Source organism: Pseudorca crassidens, chromosome 15 (assembly GCF_039906515.1).
Source record: "Pseudorca crassidens isolate mPseCra1 chromosome 15, mPseCra1.hap1, whole genome shotgun sequence".
NCBI lineage: Eukaryota > Metazoa > Chordata > Mammalia > Artiodactyla > Delphinidae > Pseudorca > Pseudorca crassidens.
In genome coordinates this window covers 29413334-29434054 of record NC_090310.1, presented here as the reverse complement: position 1 = coordinate 29434054, position 20721 = coordinate 29413334, and the positions used below count along the sequence as shown (strand labels likewise).

Here is a 20721-nt window from a genome sequence, read left to right as displayed (position 1 = left end):
ACATAACTATAATATATGGTTACAGAAATTAACACACACATATAATGTGATGAGATAAACACAATTCTTCGGTGTGCACTGCAGAATATGATACCAGACAGAGGAATAGTAGCATGAAAAAAGTAAAAATAGCATTCTACATGCACAGCTGAGAGACTGGGTGAACAATTCTGTCAATTCAAGACTTACTACAACTCATTTGTTAACTAATTCAAGTTTTAAAATTACTACCACCACCAACCCCATCAACCACCACCAATTTTTAATTTAAAGGAAGAAATCAAAAAAATCATCTGATAACCTATTTTGTTGAGCAAAAAGGAGGCAAGTGATCTGGAAACCTCGTTACTCAAGCAAACAGGCTCTGCTGAGGTTCCCTGGTACCGTGTTACAAGGGTCCCAGTGACTCGTAATGAGACGATCCCAGGATGCAGGATGTAGGACACGTTTTGCCAACACACTATAGCCATTGCCTTAGGACAAGCTGATCTAGGGCAGCTGAACTCTGCACAGAGTGTTTTGAGAAAACTACTTCCTGCTTCAGAGCCTTTTATAAACTGCCTTTGTAACTGGCATCAATACAAGCCAAAAAATGGAATCTACTTTCACAAAACAGAAAAGCCTGTTAATTTCTGTAAGCAGCTACTACTAGTTAAGCCATTACACAAACAGTAGCAGCAAGAACACACACAAACAGCAGTGGTCTGTCCAGTGATGAGACTCAAGGGCCATATTTGCAACCACCATTAGCCAAAAGAACCTCAAGACTACCAAATGCTCACAAGAGTTTAGTTGAAGGAACACATTCATTCATATGTGTATGTATAAAACAGAGGACTTGAAGATTCTTAAATAGAATATGAAAAGGCTACCTTTTGGGTACCTCTGTGCCTTAGCACTTTCTTCTATTTTTGGAACATCGGGAATGGTAGATGTTGAAACAGGTATTAATGGGTCTGAACTGACTTAAACAAGTAAAAGTTTAACAGGCAAAGATGAGGGGCAAGCACTTCAAGGCAAGTACCAGCCTCAAATTCCTCATGTGTAAAATGAGACGGTTGGACTAAGTATTTCTAAAGTTCCTTTCGTGTCCTTCCAATCTTTCTATAAAACTAAGAAAACAAATAGTGCAAGACAATGTTACACACCCACATATCCCAAAATGACATCTGTATTCAATTCAAGGGAACTCTTGTTATTTTAATGTCACATCAAGTTAAGTCTACCTCTGGGCAGCTGGCTTGGTTACATACAGTTGCACGACCTATACTCCCTGCTAGCCATCTGTGCCATATTTCCTATTTTGAAAAAAAGAAGCGCAGGGATCTCTCCAGGGGAAGCTTATCGCCCATTACACAGCACTGACTTTGAGATCCTTCAAGTATAACACCTTATACTTACCTTCCGGAAAACAAAAAAAGGTAACCATCAGAAAGTCACTCTGAGAAACTGTTCTTATACCCAGAGGAAAATTTGAGGGTGGAGATAGGGTAGGAAAGCATGTTTTTGCCCAAATACTATTTAATAGCTCCTGAGAAACAATACTCTGTTCCACACAAAGTTTATGTTAGAGACATGGGAATGAGCTGAAAGATGACAGATAATCCACAAATGATAGTCTGTTGATGTTTGTAATAAATCCCCATTGATTAAGGCCCAGGAATTTTAGAGGGAGGAAATAAAGCCTAAAAAAGTAAAGCTCTTACTGGTGAACTCTTCTTAAACCATTTTACAGTAACAAACTTTAAGCCAATTATACTACACAGAGTCCAGAATCCCATCTCCTGTCTCCAAAATCCTTCAAGTCAGATTTTAGACATAACTTAACACCCACAGCAAGGTCTGGGCAGTTCTCCAAAATGAAACACCAGTATTTCTGCAGCAAAATGAGTACAGTGGCACCTGATGTGGTATAAAGACTATAGGTGGCCCCTTGCTACTTCAGGCCAGATGAATGCATTTGGGGACAAAGTTCATGGAAGTCTTTCAGGTTTTAAAAGCTCTCTGGATTTCAGAATGATAGATTATGGGATTGCGGACTTGTAGTCTTTTTCTTCCCAATTTGAAAAGATGTTAGATACCCTCTTGACTATGCTATGCTGCCAGGTAATGGGATAAGGACTTCTGTATATTTTTATACCATAAAATACTTTTCAAACATTTGAAATGTTCAGCCACACAATGGAGTAACTGGTATAATAAAAACAATGCTATCGAATATGTAATGACATGAAAAAGTGTTCACAAAATAAAGAAAAAGCAGTTGAAGAGATAGTATTACTACATGATCCCATTTTTTAATTTAAAAAAGGGGGGGTGGATATGTATATTCACAGGAGGATATAAATCAAAACACACAGTGATTATGAATGGCTAATAAAATCACAGATCCTTTTATTTATTTTTGCTTATCTGTATTTTCTCAATTTTCTACAGTGACTATAACAAAAATCACTTTGAAACTGATAAACTTAATTGGAATTAGAATCGCTTCTTACCTCCGATGATACAGATATATTACAGGAAAATAAAAGAAGTGTTTCTGTTTTCTGCATTTCCCCTGATTCCACCAACAGTTAACTGCAACAAACAACACCTGCAAGCCAAAGAAGGTTTCAAATAACTATAAACAGCAACTGAAAAATTGCCAAGATTTAAAAGATAAAATTATAGAAATGGAACAATTCCTCTCTGAAACAGAAAGTATTAAAAAAATTGTTTTTTGAGTGTTCAAAGAAGGTCATCATTTACCACGACAAGGACAAACAAAGACACCTGTCCATAGTGTCCAGCTAGGACTCTGAATATTTTGGAGTCTGGCCCAGGAGGAGAATGATTTCCTTCAAATTCTGAAGTGAATGACACCAGCAAACTTTTTCTAAGCATGGTTACACTAAAACTCAGTAGTAGGATGTGTCTTTTGTTAGTCAAACTGAGCATCTGAGAAGGAAAAAAATCTTACCTACAGATGAAATATCACAGATTTCAAAGGACCATTTTCAATTTTTTAATAACTATATTAAAAATGAATAAATAGATGACTAGAGCTATGCTCTAAAATGTACCATTAGATAGCAAAATATGGATTAAGTATGTGTTTATAGGTAAATGCTAAAGTATTTAAGGAGGAGTATCCCAATGTCCACAATTTACTTTGAAATGTACCCAAAATAAGATGGATTAACAGTTAGACTGTAGCAGAGTGTCTCACCTTTGCTACTACTGACATTTTGGGCTTGAATTGTTACATGGTTTTTTTTTGATGTTATGTTTGTTTTTGTTGGGGGTGGGGTGAGGGGAGGCTCTTCCACACGCTGGATGCAGCATGGTGTAGGATCCCTGGCTTTTACTCCTTAGATGCCAGCAGCATCCCCCTCAAGTAGTGACAACCAAAGACCTCTCCACAGTCCCAAAGGTCCCCTGAGAGACAAAACTGCCTCTAGTTGAGCACCACTGATTAGAGGGATGGTAAGATGAACAAACACATGATAAAACAAGTGTAATAAAATGGTGATAGAATTTAAGTGGCAGGTATATGACCTTTGCTATATATTTTAAATTTTTTATAATAAAATATTGAAAACATATGAAGACTACAAATGAAAAGTCACTTTCAGATGCCTTATATTTAGATAGCAATATTGCTCAAAACTTAGTGGAAACTCACAAGAGCTCCTTTTATAGTCTATCTATTAGAAAGAAGAGCAACAATATCTTTACTAAGGTTGACATCTCAAAAATAGGGCACAATCTACCGTGTATGCTAATTTTATTAAGTAATGTGGCGCAAAAAATTTTTGCCTGTTTCCAAAAATAAACCCAGTCCTTTTCCCTACTGAGAACATAGAACAATAAGCTCTCAATTTAGAAGAAGCTGAAAAAATTTTTTGAAAAAAGCAGAGCCCATCAGCTGTGGACGGCACTGTAACCTCTACCATTTGTCCCGTGACCTTTAACAAACCACTCTGCCCTCTAAACCTGAGGTCCTGCTTCAGAGGAACCAGGCTACCAGCATCAGCTTGCAGGGCTGTCCTGAGGAACAGCACGGGCCTGCACACCAGCACACCATCCCTATAGTCACTCTGAAGGATATATTCCCTAAGCTGACAGTAAGATAACAAGTAATTGACACTTACCCTAAAATGAAACAGATTCTCCCCTTTTCCCCCACAAGTTCTCTAAATTTAGAAAACTTGGGGAGTGACTTACAAAGTGGTGATTTCCTTTAAGCTTACCTCCTAGTGCTCCCTTAGAGTCCTTTCCTCCCTGCAAGTGCTGGCTTGGTTACTATCAGCCATTTTTAAGGGGGGTGAGAGAGAGGGGTAAAGGGAAGACAAGGAATAGATCAATTCCATGGGTCCAAAGCTGGAACACAAAATCACAGCCCCCTCAGAATCAATGTTATACGGAATGAAGAGTTCTATTTAAATACTACTTGGTACTACACATTCAGGGATATAAAACAGTTAAAAAGGCTTTGGCAGGCTGGGCAGGAAGCCTAGTCACCATTTATAACATTGTTTCTAAGAAAAACCAACTGAGAGTTCCAAATGAACTTCTGGAACTCAGCTGCACCACAAGTTACCTCAGATCAGTGGGTGTCAGTAGCAGCCTCTTAGAAATCTACGGGATGCTTTTCTGCTGGTTGCAATGACTGGAGGAACTATAGGGCATGTAGTGGGCAGAGGCTGTGGTACATATCCTGCAATGTTCAAAACTGCTCTGCACAGGGAATAGTCATCCGCATCACCCAGAGCAGTTTTAAATGTCCTGCCAAATACTAATGTTGAGGGAAACCTGTTTGTTATTATTCAAGCTCAGAACCTAACTCCATTTTATATGTGAATCCAAAGCATGGCTTTTGTGTTCACTGAATTTCTTGGAAGACAACTTCTGTTTAATTGAAGGCAGAAAGTACTTTGTTTGGTTCAGAACTTACCAAGAGCTGTTCACCATTTAGAAAAATCAAATCACTGAGAGCAATGCCCTCATGGCACCTAAGTTGTCAACACATCCTACTTTTATGGGCCTGCATTTGTAACTGTCCCATTCACAGTGGTTCTACATAAAGGTACAGCACTTACATACTGAAACAACATGTGATTTAATTATACACCACTTTTCTTTTTCCCCCATCTTTGTGTTACAATTAGCACATTAGATTGGCTATTTTGAAATTATATGTATAGGGAAGTTTTATCATCTATGAATTCCTTTTGAGGACAGAAAAAGGGACATCATAAAATACATACATAAGGACAATGGGGATCCACTGGATTAAAAACCACTGCCAGACCGAAGGCATATATATCAATTGCCTATATATCCCTCTTATCTAACACAAAGGTGGCATTCATTAAATATTTGTTGAACATAGTTCTGGTCCCGGGATTTAAAAGGTCTGCCTAGTTACACTGTACTCATGACACATAAATTTCTCTTACATAAAATAACTAATCAGCAAATATCAAATGTATATTCAATGAGGATTTTCAGTCTTCCCACCGAAGCCAAACAGCATGGCACCCTGAGATAAGCACTGGCCTGCATCACAAGGAATTGCAGAATCTCCTCCCTCTCCTGCCTCTGACCAACTATGACCATCACAGTCAGAAATTCTATTTCTTTATAGAAGGCTTTACAATTTATGAAGAAAGGCTCCTGGCCTTCACCCTGGCAAAATCAGCCATCTGGGTAAGGTGTCTCTATGGGGATAACCAGCCCTGCACAGGAACTGACGGTCATTTGATTCTCAGGCTGAATGTCAGCATTACCTGGTCTGAAAGCTGACTCGCTACTTGTTCAATTTCTGCCCTGGCGGCGATGGACTGTCCACACCACGGAGCGTAGAAGAATAAGAGCACCACCTCCGAATCCTGGCGAATGTGCTCTGCGTAGTCCAGCTGCCCCTGGAAGAGGTCAAGAACCGGAGACCTCGAGGAGAAAAAGCTGACCGGTGGCTTTGCTGGAATTATCACATCTTTTGCTCGACTAAAAAAAGAGCAAACACAAACAAGATTGTTTAGTTTATCTTCTTCTAACAACAGCTCTGTGTGGAAGAAGAATGAAGCTTAAAAGAAAAGTCTTCTTTTGAAAAAGAAAATGGAGTTCCCAAAACACTGACCTGGAGTACAAAAGTAATATTTTGTGCTAAGTTAAGGCAACATTTGGCTGAGAGAATGCAAGATATGAATAACACGCTAAAACAATTCTTGGACTTCCCCAGTGGCGCAGTGGTTAAGAATCCGCCTGCCAATGCAGGGGACACGCATTTGATCCCTGGACCGGGAAGATACCATGCCTCGGAGCGACTAAGCCCGTGCACCACAACTATTGAGCCTGCACTCTAGAGCCTGCAAGCCACAACTACTGAGCCTGCGTGCCTAAAGCCTGTGCTCCGCAACAAGAAAAGCCACAGCAATGAGAAGCCTGCGCACCACAACGAAGAGTAGCCCCCACTTGCCGCCACCAGAGAAAGACCGCACACGGCAACGGAAACCCAGTGCAGCCAAAAATTAAAAAACAAATATATAAATAACAAAAATGATTTTTTAAAAATTTATTTTATTTATTTATTTTTGGCTGTGTTGGGTCTTTGTTGCTGTGCGCGGGCTTTCTCTAGTGGTGGTGAGCGGAGCTACTCTTCTTTGTGATGCGCGGGCTTCTCACTGCGGTGGCTTCTCTTGTTGCGGAGCACGGGCTCTAGGCTCACGGGTTTCAGTAGCTGTGGCACGCGGGCTCAGTAGTTGTGGCACATGGGCTTAGTTGCTCCGCGGCATGTGGGATCTTCCTGGATCAGGGCTTGAACCTGTGTCCCCTGCATTGGCAGGCGGATTCTTAACCACTGCACCACCAGGGAAGTCCACAAAAACGATTCTTAACAATGTCTGCCCAGGTATGGGGTGGGAGGGCAGTGGAGAGCAGAAGAGAAGGGTGTCTTTGAGAGAGCGCCAAATCCTAACCACTAGACCACCAGGAAGAGTTGAGAAGGGTGTCTCTGAATAATCCAGATCCTTTCCTCCCCCACCCAAAAGACTCCATCCTCATCTCTCTGCAGCCTTGCTCTCCACAAAAGCCACTGATCTCCAGGGTTTCAGAGCCACCAGTGAGTCACTCAGAATTAAGGGGAGGGAGCACACGTGGCACCACTAATAGGCATCGGAAATGCTTACTATCAACTCACGTTAAGTTTATTGGCTGGAGCTGGCCTGTAGTTACCCAGGGCACTGAGGCAAAAGTAGTAATTATATAATAATGTATATTTCTCCAGATATATGTTATGATCCGAAGGTTAATAACGATGAATAACAAAGCAACAGCCCATTTTACTGGAAAACAGGTTTCCTAAGTACGTATTTGAGATTCCCAGAAGGTCAGGAGGAGAAAGAAAATAAAACTAAACAAGTAGTCAGAAGTCACAGAGCTGCCACTATTTCCCCATCAAGACAAAAAGGTCTCGGCTCAAGCTGCATCCCACCAAGTTAAATAGTCCTAGTAAATGCCTTGAGCTGTCCACATTATCTGCATTAAAATAGTATAAAACCATTATAGCAGCTTAGCTAAGAAACCAATAGAGGAAATAAAAATGGAACCCTAAAAAATATTCAATTAACCCAAAAGAGGTAATTCCCTGGCAGTCCAGTGGTTGGGACTCTGTGCTTTCACTGCCGAGGGCCTGGGTTCAGTCCCTGGTTGGGGGACTAAGATCCCGCACGCCCCAAGGTGCAGGGGGGAAAAAAAATGCAGAAAAGGACCAAGAAAGGAACAAAAACCAGAAGGTACGAATGGAAAACAAATAGCCAGATGGTAGACATAAACCCAACCATATCAATAATTACATTAAATATGAAAGGACTAAACCACCCAATTAAGAGGAAGAGATTGCCAGGTTGGATAATGAAGCAAAACCCAACCATATGCCATCTAAAAGCATTTTGAACATAAAGACATAAGGATGGGAAAAGATAAACCACATGAATAGTAAGCATAAAAAAGCTGTAGTAACTCACTAGGTGAAAGGATAAATAAACTGGGGTGTATTCTTACAATTAAATGTTACTCGGCAATATAAAAAAAGAACTGATACACACTATAACTGGATGAGTTTCAAAATAACTATACTGAATGAAAGAAGTCAGACACTAAAGAATACATATGAGTGCATTTATATGAAATTCCAAAACAGGCAAAACCAATCTATAATGAAATAAATCACATCAGTGGTTGTCTAGAGCTGGGAGTGGGGCAGTAAGGCTAACCGCAGAGGGGTACTGAGGAAATTTTCTGGGGACAAGGAAATGTTCTATATCTTGACTAAGAGAATGGAGGTGGTTACATTTGCCAAAAGTCATGGACCTATACATGTAAAATGTGTGAATTTTTCTGAATGTAAATTATACTACAATGAAGTTGAGTAGCAAAAAGCTTTGCTGGTGTGTCACCTCCTTGGTGAGGATTGCTCTGATGAGTCTACCAGAAGCAGGCGGCTCTCAAATTTTTTTATCTCAGCTTCCCGTTGAGAAGTTGCTTTCATAGCCCTCACCATAATCTGTAACTTACTTATTTTACCTGTTTATTAACTCCATGAGGGCAGGGATCCTGGCTCCCTTTTTCACTGTTATATCCTCACTGTTTGGCAGTCCCCAGTACTCTGAAGTTCAGTAATTTGTGAAATGAACAAACCTACCCTACACCTTACTTGAACCTCTGTGAAAGCAAATTAAACATAAATCCATACAGACGTATATTATATTATTAAGGACAATCTGAAAGAATCAAAATGTCAAGGACTTCCCTGGTGGTCCAGTGGTTAAGAATCTGCCTGCCAATGCAGGGGACATGGGTTTGAGCCCTGGTCCGGGAAGATCCCACATGCCACAAAGCAACTAAGCCCGTGAGCCACAACTACTGAGCCTGCGCTCTGGAGCCCGCGAGCCACAACTACTGAGCCCACATGCCACAGCTACTGAAGCCCACGCACCTAGAGCCCGTGCTCCGCAACAAGAGAAGCCACCGCACTGCAAAGAGTAGCCCCCGCTCGCCACAACTAGAGAAAGCCCACACGTAGCAACACAGACCCAACACAGCCAAAAATAAGTAAATAAATAAATACAAATGTCAGAAGGTCCATTTGCCTTACTAGGGGTGATTCTAAGGAACACCTAACTGTGTTCTAATTTTACACGTGTGCAAATGAACTTGCTAATCTGGTTTCTCAGAATATAGCAAAGTAGAAAGGAGGAGGAACAGGAAGGAATGTGCTGCTAGCTCTGAGATACGCAGCAGACAGCCAGATATTTAGAATCAAAAGAGAAATCACACAAATACCCAAGACCTAAGCTACTCTAAGAGCCTTGGGTCACTTAGTTTGAGGAAGAGAGTCCACCCCCTTCTCTACATCTAGAAGGTGTCAGCTTCCTGAGTTAAGCCGGTTTTAAATATATTGCTTCCCCATTTTAACCAAAAATTATTAACATCATAAAGTAATGCTGTTAAAGGTTGCTATTAAATGCAAATCTCCTATTTATGCACTCACACTAACATTTTAACTCTGCAATCAGGGAGGTCTGTCTATGTAAAATATCTTCACAACCTGAAAACCAGTCACTTACACAATAATTCAAAAAAAAAAAGTTCAGTAAGCAAATGCTACTGTGCTTCAGGCACTGCTCTACAGGAACCAAGGCTATAGGAGGGAACACATGTTCTCAAGGGGCTTCCTTTCTCAGGAAGGGAGACAGGCAAACAACCAAACGTGTAAACAAACATAAAACCACACAAAATGATCATGTTCTGTGGAGAATTTAACACAGTGATGAGACAGGAAACCTAGAAGCTCCTCAATGGGGTGGTGGGCAGGGTGGTATCTGTTTTTATAAATTTATTTATTTGGCTGTGTTGGGTCTTCATTTCTGTGTGCGGGCTTTCTCTAGTTGCGGCGAGCAGGGGCCAGTCTTCATCGCGGTGCGCGGGCCTCTCACTGTCGTGGCCTCTCTTGCTGTGGAGCACAGGCTCCAGACGCGCAGGCTCAGTAGCTGTGGCTCCCTGGCCCAGTTGCTCCGCGGCATGTGGGATCTTGCCGGACCAGGGCTCGAACCCGTGTCCCCTGCACTGGCAGGCAGATTCTCAACCACTGTGCCACCAGGGAAGCCCAGGGTGGTATCTTTTAAGCTAAGACCTGAGTGACAAGAAGACAGTCATGCAGAAGGGAGGGAGGTCTTGCAGTGAATAAGTGACACATTTCTCAGCAAGTCCAAAATGCTCCTGTTTGGAGGTTATTATTTTTGTACTATTCAAATTTCGTCTTAAAAGTCAGATACCCAATCTGAGGGAAAATGTAGGTCTGTGACAATCAAACAGAGGATAATCATCAACTTAGTACCGTTGCTCTGCATGTTCAGAGCAGCTCCTCAAGTAAATGAGCCAGATAAACCCATGGCCCGTCAAAAAGCAAACACTAACCAGGGCAGAGAAAACATATGCCTCTGCCCCAACAGAAACATTCATGAGTTTCCATTTAACTCCTAAATTTGCTCTCGTTTTTGAGAAACTATACCTAGATCAAAGATTTCCTTCAGCTTTGAAGTGTAAATCTCAGGCACCAAAAACTCAAGAGATGGTTGCAAACAAGGAAGGCCTGTTGCAACTCCCAATTTTTGTATGAGACTCATACTCTACACTTCCTCCCAAAGGATCTAAAGCGGCTTTGAGCTTACAAAACGAAATAAAGCAAAATGAATATATAAAGCAAAATACATATAGAGGTAATAGAGACAAACACACAAACACTCACAATTTTTTTCCCCACAAAAAAACACACCCACAAATCAGGGTAAAAGGAAAGTGAGGATGAAGTCATGGAGATTCAATGCACAGAAAAGCAGGTAGCACAGAGATTTAAGTTCCCAGAAATGCACAATTATTCATAGTGTTTCAACCCCAAATCAACCTTTTCTTAATGTTATCTGATTTGAACTCAGCTAAGCAGCAAGACAGTGAAGAGGGCTGTCACCTATTTCAGGCCTGGAGCTATTAATAAAAATTAATTTAAAAAATTCTACTCTCCTTTAAGCCTCTGTCCTCATTAACACAAAGATCTTAAAAGTAAAATAGGAAAAGAGTGGCAGAAATGTTAGAGTCAGTTGTAGAGCGATTAAGTAGTATCATGACACCATTCCATCAAAGAAGACTCTAAAAAAATCAATCTGAGTCTATTAAAAGACTGAAATTTGCCAGTGGCACACAAAGAAGCTGGACAGGCAAGCAGCCTGTCCACTGGTTCACTCTCCTTGCCTGAAGTAGGTGGGGACCCTGCTCAGTCTGCTCTAGTAATTGGGTTTACACTCTTCCATCTTCCTGAAATCTCAAAGCACTTTCATATCTATCAAGCCCTGTTCTCTCAGAGCGAACACCGCACGTTATTACTATAGATGGACAAAGTGATGCAAGTAAGCCCCCCAACCCTTACAGGAGAGAAAACCTCTCCTCCTAATTTGAATCCAAATACTACCTTGCAATATTCTACCTTGTAAAATACTTTAATTTCCTTGTGCAGGACGTGATAAAGAACAAGGTAAAGAGACTAATTCCTGACAATAAAGGATTCAAATTCCAGTTCAGCCACTTATTAGGTGGATGTGATTTGGGGCAAGTTTTGCATCACGACCAAAGCTCCACTCCTTCGTGTGTAAATTGGAAGGGGAAGAGTATGTATATCCAGACTTCACTGGATTGAGACTTAAGTGATCCATATTAGGCTCTCAGATCATGTGTTAAGTGAATAAATGCATTCATGTAATCGGTAGTTCTCAAACAGGCGATTCTGTTCCCCAGAGGGCATTTGGTACTGTCTGGAGACACTTCTGGTTGTCACACTGGGGTGGAGGGGTAGGAGCAGGTAGTAGGTACTGGCATGTAGTAGACAGAGGCCAGGGATGCCGCTAAACATCCCATAATGTACAGGACAGCCCGCCACAACAAGGATTATCTGACCCAAGATATCAACAGTACCAAGGCTGAGAAACCCCGCTGGTAGTATAGCACCTGGCACATAGCAAATGCTCAATGATAGTTATTATAATTTTCTTTCCACTACAATCCCCAATCCTTTGCCATCTCTTTGACAACAGGGGCCACATATTGTCTTCAACAGACTCAATAAAAATGTTCCAAGTTGAAATCTTCCTCGTGGCCAATATGCCAGTCAGTGGCACCACAGATTTATAAATTGGAGTCCCAGGAGATACACTGTGGATTTGGGAGCCCAAAAGTACTCTTGAAATTTAAAGTAAATTTTCTATTTGTGTCCTTTCCCAAAGAGAGACATTAACTTTCACTCTTCCTGCTCACTACACTCCAGCCTACTCAGGCCTTCCTTCCAGTTCCAGGAAAACACCAGCCTTGTCCAGCCTCAGGTCAAAGGACCTTTGCACTTGCTCTTTCCCCTCCCCTGGACGCTTCCCCCAGATCTCCCCAGTGCTGGCCCCTTCCCCTTCGTGGGTGCCTTTCCTACCTAGCTCCCTTAGGAAGGCCTTTCTGCCCCACGCTCTTCGCTTCTACTCCCTGCACAGCACTTACTGAAGCTCTTTAAAATTATATTAAGTTTTCTTATTTACTGTCTGTACCACCCCCTGGAATGGAGAACAGGGACTTTTTATCTTCATCGCTCACCTGGATGAGCGCTCCGCACACAAGAGGTGCGGATAAATAATCGCTATATCGATGAGTGCATGAATTGTCAACATGTGGGACGCTAAAGGTTGTCTACGCCTAGCCTAGGCATAAGGGAAACAAAATGGGTGATAAATGAGGGTCCTGCAGCCTGGGCAGAAGTGACAGGGGCACCCCCAAGAAACCCCAACAGCTGACAAGCAGCTCGGAACCTGGCCCGCCTTCCTCGGTATTAAAATGGGAGGAAGGGGCGCCGGGCAGCACCCCAAAACCTCGCCTTAGTGCTCGCTGGCCGGAGAGAAGGAACGCGGCGGGCATGGCCGCATGCTGGAGGAGGGTCAAGTCCATCGCTCCAGGCAAAGTCAGGCCCGACTTCCCCGGAGGCCGCTACGACCCTCGACCCCGAGGCCCAAGACGGCTACGCGCCGCCCACCGGGCCGAGGGGGCGCCGGGCCCGGGGGTGCGGGCCGCCTCACCTGCAGGTGAATTTGAGTGCGAGGAGCAGCGCGCAGCCGAGCGCCACGGCCCCGCAGAGCAGCTCGGGCCGCCGGCGCGCCATGAGAGAGGCGCCGCGCAGCCCGCGGCGGAGCCGGCCCTCTGAGGAAGCAGCCGGGGCCGGGCTGAGGGAGCCGGAGCCCGCGGGGCCGCCGCCACCGCCACCCTCGTCTTCGGCGTCGTCGCTGCTGCTGCCGCCGCCGCGGCCTCCGCATTCCGACATTACATGCTCCCCGTCGCCGGCTTTATACCGCCGCCGCCGCCAAGGGCCCGAAGGCCCGGCCCGGCCCGTCGCTCCCCAATCCCGCAACTCGCCGAGCCAGCTAACCCGTACGGTCCACGTCAGCCTCGCCGCAGCCGCGGCGCCCGCCCCCGCGCAGACGGCTCCGCCCCCACCCGAAAGGCTGCGTGGACACCACCCATCAGCCCCGCCCCCATAGAGCCACGCCCCCTCGCTTACGGAGTCTGCGCGGATCCGTTCTCCGCTGGCGGCGGGGCAGCCGCGGCGTAATCCAACAGGCCCCGCCCCCGTCCCTGACGTACGCGCCGAAGCCGCCGTAGCCACTTGCTCGCTCCGGTACCCAGTCCACTGAGTCTGCGTAGGCGCCGGCGCCTAGCGTCCGGCCACTCCTATCCCTGCATACAGCCAGCGCAGACCTCGGCAGACCCGGGCTACAGGGAGTCTCCGCTTGGCTCCTTGAGTTTAAAGAGCCGTGATGGTGACAGCAGTCGTGTCTGCAAATATCACTACAGGCTCCAGAGGATGTAGGTGCCATTTATTGTCCCCGCTTAATGAAAGGAAAACACGTACAGAGGCGAGAAGTGCCCGGGGATCCAGGAGTGAGGCGGGAGAGGTTACGGCCTCCGTTTACACATCTGTAAAATGGGGGTGATATCAGTACCACCCTCACAGAACTGCTTTGAGGATTTTTTTTATATATTTATTTTATTTATTTGTGGCTGTGTTGGGTCTTCGTTACTGTGCACAGGTTTTCTCTAGTTGCGGCAAGCGGAGGCTACTCTTTGTTGCAGTGCGTGGGCTTCTGATTGCAGTGGCTTCTCGTTGCGGAGTACGGGCTCTATCTAGGTGAGCGGGCTTCAGTACTTGTGGCACACGGGCTCAGTAGTTGTGGCTCGTGGGCCCTAGAGTGCAGACTCAGTAGTTGTGGCACATGGGCTCAGTTGCTCCACGGCATGAGGGAACTTCCCGCACCAGGGCTCAAACCCGTGTCCCCTGAATTGGCAGGCGAATTCATAACCACTGCGCCACCAGGGAAGCCTTGCTTTGAGAATTAAATGAGGTCATTGATGGAAACTGCCGGGCCCATAGTGAGTACTCAAATTTTAGTGACTGTTGTCTCCCAGTGTCCATTTCCTGCACCAGTGAAGTGCTGTGCGCCTGAGCACCACGTCCCTACATCACACCCCTGGGAGGAGGGTCTGTACAGCCTGTACTCACTTCACAGATGAGAAAACCGAGGTTTGGAAAAGCCACGTGACTGCGGCCACAAAGCTAGTAGGTGAGGAATTCAGGCTCAAAGGCAAGGTTAACAAGTCGCTCCAGCGACCCACTGTCGACTCTAAATCCTCTGTGACTCTAAATGTTAGGTCCTTTCTAAGTAAGTGTTTTTTTTTTTTTAATTTATTTTTGGCCGCGTTGAGTCTTTGTTGCTGCGCGGGCTTTCTCTAGTTCTGGCAAGTGGGGGCTACTCTTCGTTGTCGTGCACGGGCTTCTCATTGTGGTGGTTTCTCTTGTTGCGGAGCATGGGCTTTGGGCATGCGGCTTCAGTAGTTGTGGCACACGGGCTCAGTAGTTGTGGTGCACGGGCTTAGCTGCTCTGTGGCATGTGGGATCTTCCTGGATCAGGACTTGAACCCATGTCCCCTGCAGTGGCAGGCAGAGTCTTAACCACTGCGCCACCAGGGAAGTCCCTCTAAATAAGTTTTTGTGATTAAAAACAAGTCGGAGAAGGATGAAATATGAGTTGAGAGTGACAGGAAGGGATTGTTTCCCTGGGACAAGTGTACCTGGAGCTAAGACAATGTCCGTAATTACCAAATTGCTGGGGCCACAGATCTAGACTCGACTTCTGTTGTCAATAACTACAAACCAGGCAGATAAAACTCGGAGGGAACTAAGGCAGTTCCCTTAGTTCCACGCAAAAAAACACGCAAAAAAACAGGAGATGAGACCCTACCTGTGCCGCAAGCCAGCTGCATGACCCCGGTGCAGATTTTCCAGGGATGTAAAATGTGCTATGAATGGTCACCTTCGTAGGTGACCCAGAGCGTTAAGTGTGTTAACCGCAGAGGTCCAACATGGTAGCTCATATTCACCTGCCATTTTGCTCTTTGGTTTCTACATCTCTTTGTTCTTTACTTCCTTCTTTTGTATTAAGTGGATCTTTTCTAAAACATTATTAATTCCTTTAATGATTTAAAACTTTTTTTTTTAGTTACTTCAGATTTACACTAACTTAATTTCAGTAAGATAGGGAAACTGCTCCAGTACAGCTTCGTTTCCTCCTCCCTTTTTTATGCTATTATTACTCTTTTTTTAATCTACTACAAACTGAATAATATAGTGTTACATTATTGTTTTATATAATCTTATTGGAAGAAGCTAGAAGAGAAAAAATGTATTTCTAGTTTTTAAAATAATATTAACCTTATTTACCGTTTCTAGTTCTCTTGATTTCTTTGTGTAGATTTGAGTTACATAGTATATTACTAACAAAAACAAATATGGTCTGAAGTCACCAGTACCCATTCACTGTAGGTTGCTAGAACAGAATCCACACTACTCTTCCGTAAGACACCTGTCGTTTGCACAGGCCTTTATAAGGTTCAAAGTACTTTTGCTGCCTGTGGGTTATCTCATGAGACCCACAATATCTTATGGCAATGCAGGGCGGCGTCTTACAGGCCAGGAAACCACCCTGGATCAATAAAAGGATGTTTCCTTTACTATTCTCTTTCTAGACATCCGGCTGCTGCTCTGGCCCTAGGTGTTCTCCTGAAACAATGATGAATTCATTTCGGATTACACCAGGCCATCTGGGTCAGGCTGCACTGCTCTTCAAGGCTATGTCAGCCCTAACAAGTCCACATCAACCAATATCTGAGCTTTCATGGCCACCACTTTGTATACCATGATCAAGGTGGTGGCATTTGAGTAGGGGGCAGGGGGAAGATTACATATATTTCTCCCAGGTATTAATCCTTTTCTTAGAATCGGAGAGAAATAATGCTTGTTAATTTTTTTTTTAATCAGAGTTTTTTTCCTTTCGTGTGCTAATAATCATTTTTCCCCTGCCCCAAATTTTGTAATTCTGTCTTGTTAACTGTCTCATTACTATTGTGTCCAAGACAAATTTGGTTATTTTTAAAGTGAGTTACTATGGTAACTCAGTATCACTTGCTTCAAATATTTTATTCTACTTTGTCCTTTCAGCAGTTTCCTTTTTTTAGAGATATAAATTTATTTATTTATTATTTTTGGCTGCGTTGGATCTTTGTTGCCACGTGTGGGCTTTCTCTAGTTGCGGCGAGCGGGGACTGCCCTTCATTGTGGTGCGCAGGTTTCTCATTGCGGTGGCTTCTCTTCTTGTGGATCACGGGCTCTGGAGCGCAGGCTCAGTAGTTGTGGTACACGGGCTTAGTTGCTCTGTGGCATGTGGGATCTTCGCGGACCAGGGGTCGAACCCATGTCCTCTGCATTGGCAGGTGGATTCTTAACCGCTGCGCCACCAGGGAAGTCACTCACCAGTTTCCTTAAATCTGAGTCTCTGGTTTGGTATTGTCAGTGTTTCTTACACAAGAAAACCGCATTTTACATTCTGTAGTTTCAACTAAATTTTTTAAAAGTTGAAGTACAGTTGATTTACAGTATTGTGTTAGTTTCAGGTGTACAGCATAGTGTTTTTTTGCAGATTATGTTCCATTATAGGTTATTACAAGATATTGGGTAATTCCCTGTGCTATATACAAGGTATAGTAAATCCTTGTTGCTTATCTATTTTATGTATAGTAGTTTGTATCTGTTGATCCCATACTCCTAATTGTTCCTTCCCTCCCTCCCTCTCTCCTTTGGTAACCATAAGTTTGTTTTCTGTGTCTGTCTGTTTCTGTTTTGTATATAGATTCATTTGTATTATATTTTTAGGTTCCACATATAATGGATATTATATAGTATCTATCTTTCTCTGACTTAGTTCTCTAAGCATAATATCCTGTGGCCCATCCATGTTGCTGCAAATGGCAATATTTCATTTTTTTATGGCTAATATTCCATTGTACGTATATATACATATATATAGCATATATATGTATAAAACATCTAATGCTTGTTTTTTTTTTTAGTTTTATTTTTTGGTTGCGTTGGGTCTTTGTTGCTGCGTATGGGCTTTCTCTAGTTGTGGCGAGCGGGGGCTACTCTTCGTTGTGGTGCGCGGGCTTCTTATTGCGGTGGCTTCTCTTGTGGAGCAGTGCTCTAGGCGCACGGGCTTCAGTAGTTGTGGCACGTGGGCTCATTAGTTGTGCCTCAATGCAGTTGAGCAGTTGCCCACAGCTTGAAAAGCAAGGGGAGTGGGTAGACTAGGGTGTGGGTTTGGTTTGGTTTGGTTTCAGGTAATGAAATACTCTAAAATTCATAGTGGTGATTATAGCACATTTGGAATCTACTAAAACCATGGATTTGTACTTCAAAATGGTAAAACTTTTGTTATAAAAATTGTATCTCAATTTGTTAAATGTTGAAAAAAGTCCACCCTGGAGGAGATAAGGAGATAAACATGTCCAAGTAGACATGCCAGTTATTAGTTTCGTCTGCTGTTAATATTTGGGTTTTGCTCTTTCATACTTTTTTTTCTTGCCCTTTCCCCCCCCACACACCTCATTCTCCTCTTCGCTTCGCTTCTAGGGTGGAGGTGTGACTTCACCGTGGAATAATTAGCATTGACTTCCTGATGCTGAGACTAAGGCTGTGGCCAGGGGGGTTCTTAGCCGAAATGAGGCAAAAAACTGGATGATTTAGGCAGAAATGGAATTTACTGAAAGGATAGTTCAGAGCACAGAGAACTACAAGAAAGCCCAGGCACAGAGAATTTGAGGTGGGGATGTGGGTGTGGAAAACAAACAATTCTCGTCTTGACCGGTCAAACTTTAAGTTTCTAGCCTAGATTCCAAAGGTTAAGACAACCAACTTGTTAAACTGCAAGCTAAAACAGAGCACCAGAGACAGCTTTTTAACATCTATGCTCCCTGGAAGAAAAGGATAAAAGGAGTTTGGAAGGATGCAGAAGAAAAACATCATAAAGGCCATCAGACTAGGGAGACCCAGCAGAATGATAACACTGCTAGTCTGCTCTATAGAAACAGATTACTTATTTGGCAAATAAGATACACTGCTAACGCACCTGCCAAATAAAACTGGTCCCAACTGCCTTCCATTCATGGAGGGAAACCAGTCTCCTGCGGTCTTCAAGGAGTCCCCTGGGCTTGCCTTTCACTCTGCAGCCTCTGGTTCTGCTGAAGGCACTGCTTCTCTCTCATCTCTCTACTTGCAGCCATGCTCCCCCCACCCAGGCTGGACTTGCACTGAACAAAGACCCTTTTCTGTTTGCCCCAAACCCCACTGACTCAAGGTTGTCATGAAGAAGTGACTTTCGAGTCCATCAGCCCTTCCTTCTGACTCCCACCCCCAACAGGGACTCTGCACTGGCAGTGTCCTCATGAGGTGGCGGCCCCCAAACCCTGACAGTGACTCTTCTCCCTAGCTCGCCAGGTCAGGAGTAGATCTGGGTCTCAGGACAGCTCAGCCCTTTCCTTGTCTCTGCCAGCCCGTCCTGACCACACCTTCAGTGGTCTTTCAACAACCAAAATGGCCCTATAGAAGGCGCTGTGCTAAACAGTCGTGTCTGTGGAATCCCACAGCCCATGTCTTAGCTGACCGTGTGTCCCTTTGCTGGGCATTCATCTGAATGAGACACAGAAGAGCCCCCAGAGGGGTTAGCATGTCAGTCAATAAGAGAAGCCTCTTAGCAACCTGAATCGGAGGAGAGCGGGACAGAGTGAAAGTTGCTGCCATGTCTCTCTAATTTGCCTTCTGTCATTAATTGATTAAATGAAAGTGTTTTTTAAAAAAATCTAGGGAATTCCCTGGCAGTCCAGTGCGTAGGAGTCCACGCTTTCACTGCTGAGGGCCCAGGTTCGATCCCTGGTCGTCGGGGAACTGGCATCCCGCAAGCCGAGCGGTGCGGCCAAAAAAAACAAACAAAAAACTAACCTTGTGTTTTTAGTACCCAGTTTTAACAATTCTTTAAGGAACTGGCAAGGACCACACCAAAAAAATGAAAGACATCTATATATAAAATCTTTATTACGGGCAGTATTGGTCCATACACTACACAATACCAACAGTACAAGTTTAATCTTTCAAAATCATCATTTAAACAGCAAAAGACCAAGAAATAAAATTTGAGTCAACGGATTATTTTTCAAAATATTCTCAATGCACATTATCCTCAATTCCCTTATTATAGTGAAACATACAAATACAGAAAAATACCCCATTTAACATATACTAGTGTTAAATGGTTATTTGGCTTAAAATCTGAGTTAAGAAAATCCTTTTTAGCAACCTACATACAGATAAGTAGCAAACTTTATTATATTAGACAAATTTATTCCTCTTAAAACATGTGAAGAACTTCATCCATCATGTGTTCTGATCCTAGTACAGTGTTTCTCTCTCACCATCGTGATTCTTATCTGAAGGACCAACTCAAGAAGTCATCCTCAACATAACCTTATCCTCTTCCCCAACACAAGTCATCCAAAAGTCTGTTCAACAGATGGCAACCAGTAGCGGTCACTTTGCCATTTGATGCCGTGAGAGCCTGGCCAGACCTGTCAAACAGCCCGTTTTCCTACCTACTGTGGGTTGCTGCTCAGGAGGGACGAGAGACGCCAATACAAGCAGAAAATCTGCAGCTCCTCTGCTACGTGCCTTACAACACTTTCAATTTTTCTGGTCAATGCTCTGATTAGGTAACGTACATAAAAGCCAGCATATTAGTTTAAATCTTTAAACAAAAAACTATATTTTCCAAAGTCATTATCATTGGGGGCAATTAAGTGATCTTTTCGTGCTTTGTTGAGCTTCATCTTTAGGGCATCTCTTCTCTCTTCCCATTCATGAAGTTCAGCATTGCCATGTGCAAATTTACAGCTGCTTCCTTCCGTGCAGGTACCATTCATATACCTGTTAGGACAAGTCAGCTTGGTAAGCGTCCACCAGCTTGGTAAGCGTCCACCAGTTGTTTATAAAAATCTTTAAAATGTGCTCTTCACTACCTTTATGGTTTGCATTAAACTTTTAGCTCGAAATCTTAATCCTAGAAAAATGAATATTTTATTGCCTTGACATCTACAATAATTAGTACTTTAAACTATTTAAATGCACTATTTAATGAAAAATACAGATTGCTGGGGAAAAAAAGACTATGCTCCTTCTTGATGCAGTGGAAAGAAATAAGAAGGGGCAGGAAGTAAAAA

At 43.5% G+C, this 20721-nt stretch overlaps 2 protein-coding genes across 6 annotated transcripts in view; both read right to left on the bottom strand.

Moving 5' to 3' along the window:
• The window catches only part of TXNDC11 (thioredoxin domain containing 11), a 66298-nt gene extending 52784 nt beyond the window's left edge, over positions 1–13514 (bottom strand). For 2 of the 4 annotated variants that reach the window (XM_067706620.1, XM_067706621.1), the window contains exons 1-3: positions 13146–13514; positions 5775–5991; positions 2499–2596 (exon numbers count right to left, since the gene is read on the bottom strand). In XM_067706620.1, the coding sequence (XP_067562721.1) occupies positions 2499–2596; positions 5775–5991; positions 13146–13387 (557 nt within the window). In that variant the 5' untranslated portion in view covers positions 13388–13514. Of the gene's footprint in view, positions 1–2498; positions 2597–5774; positions 5992–12669; positions 12774–13145 lie in introns of those variants that run through there. The other 2 variants (XM_067706624.1, XM_067706622.1) reach the window with 2 other exon arrangements.
• A 6006-nt stretch (positions 13515–19520) lies between these two features.
• ZC3H7A (zinc finger CCCH-type containing 7A) overlaps positions 19521–20721 on the bottom strand; it is a 236266-nt gene continuing 235065 nt past the window's right edge. For both annotated transcript variants that reach the window (XM_067706613.1, XM_067706612.1), the window contains one exon: positions 19521–20428. In XM_067706613.1, coding sequence (XP_067562714.1) covers positions 20239–20428 — 190 coding nt within the window. In that variant the 3' untranslated portion in view covers positions 19521–20238. The remainder of the gene's footprint in view (positions 20429–20721) is intronic.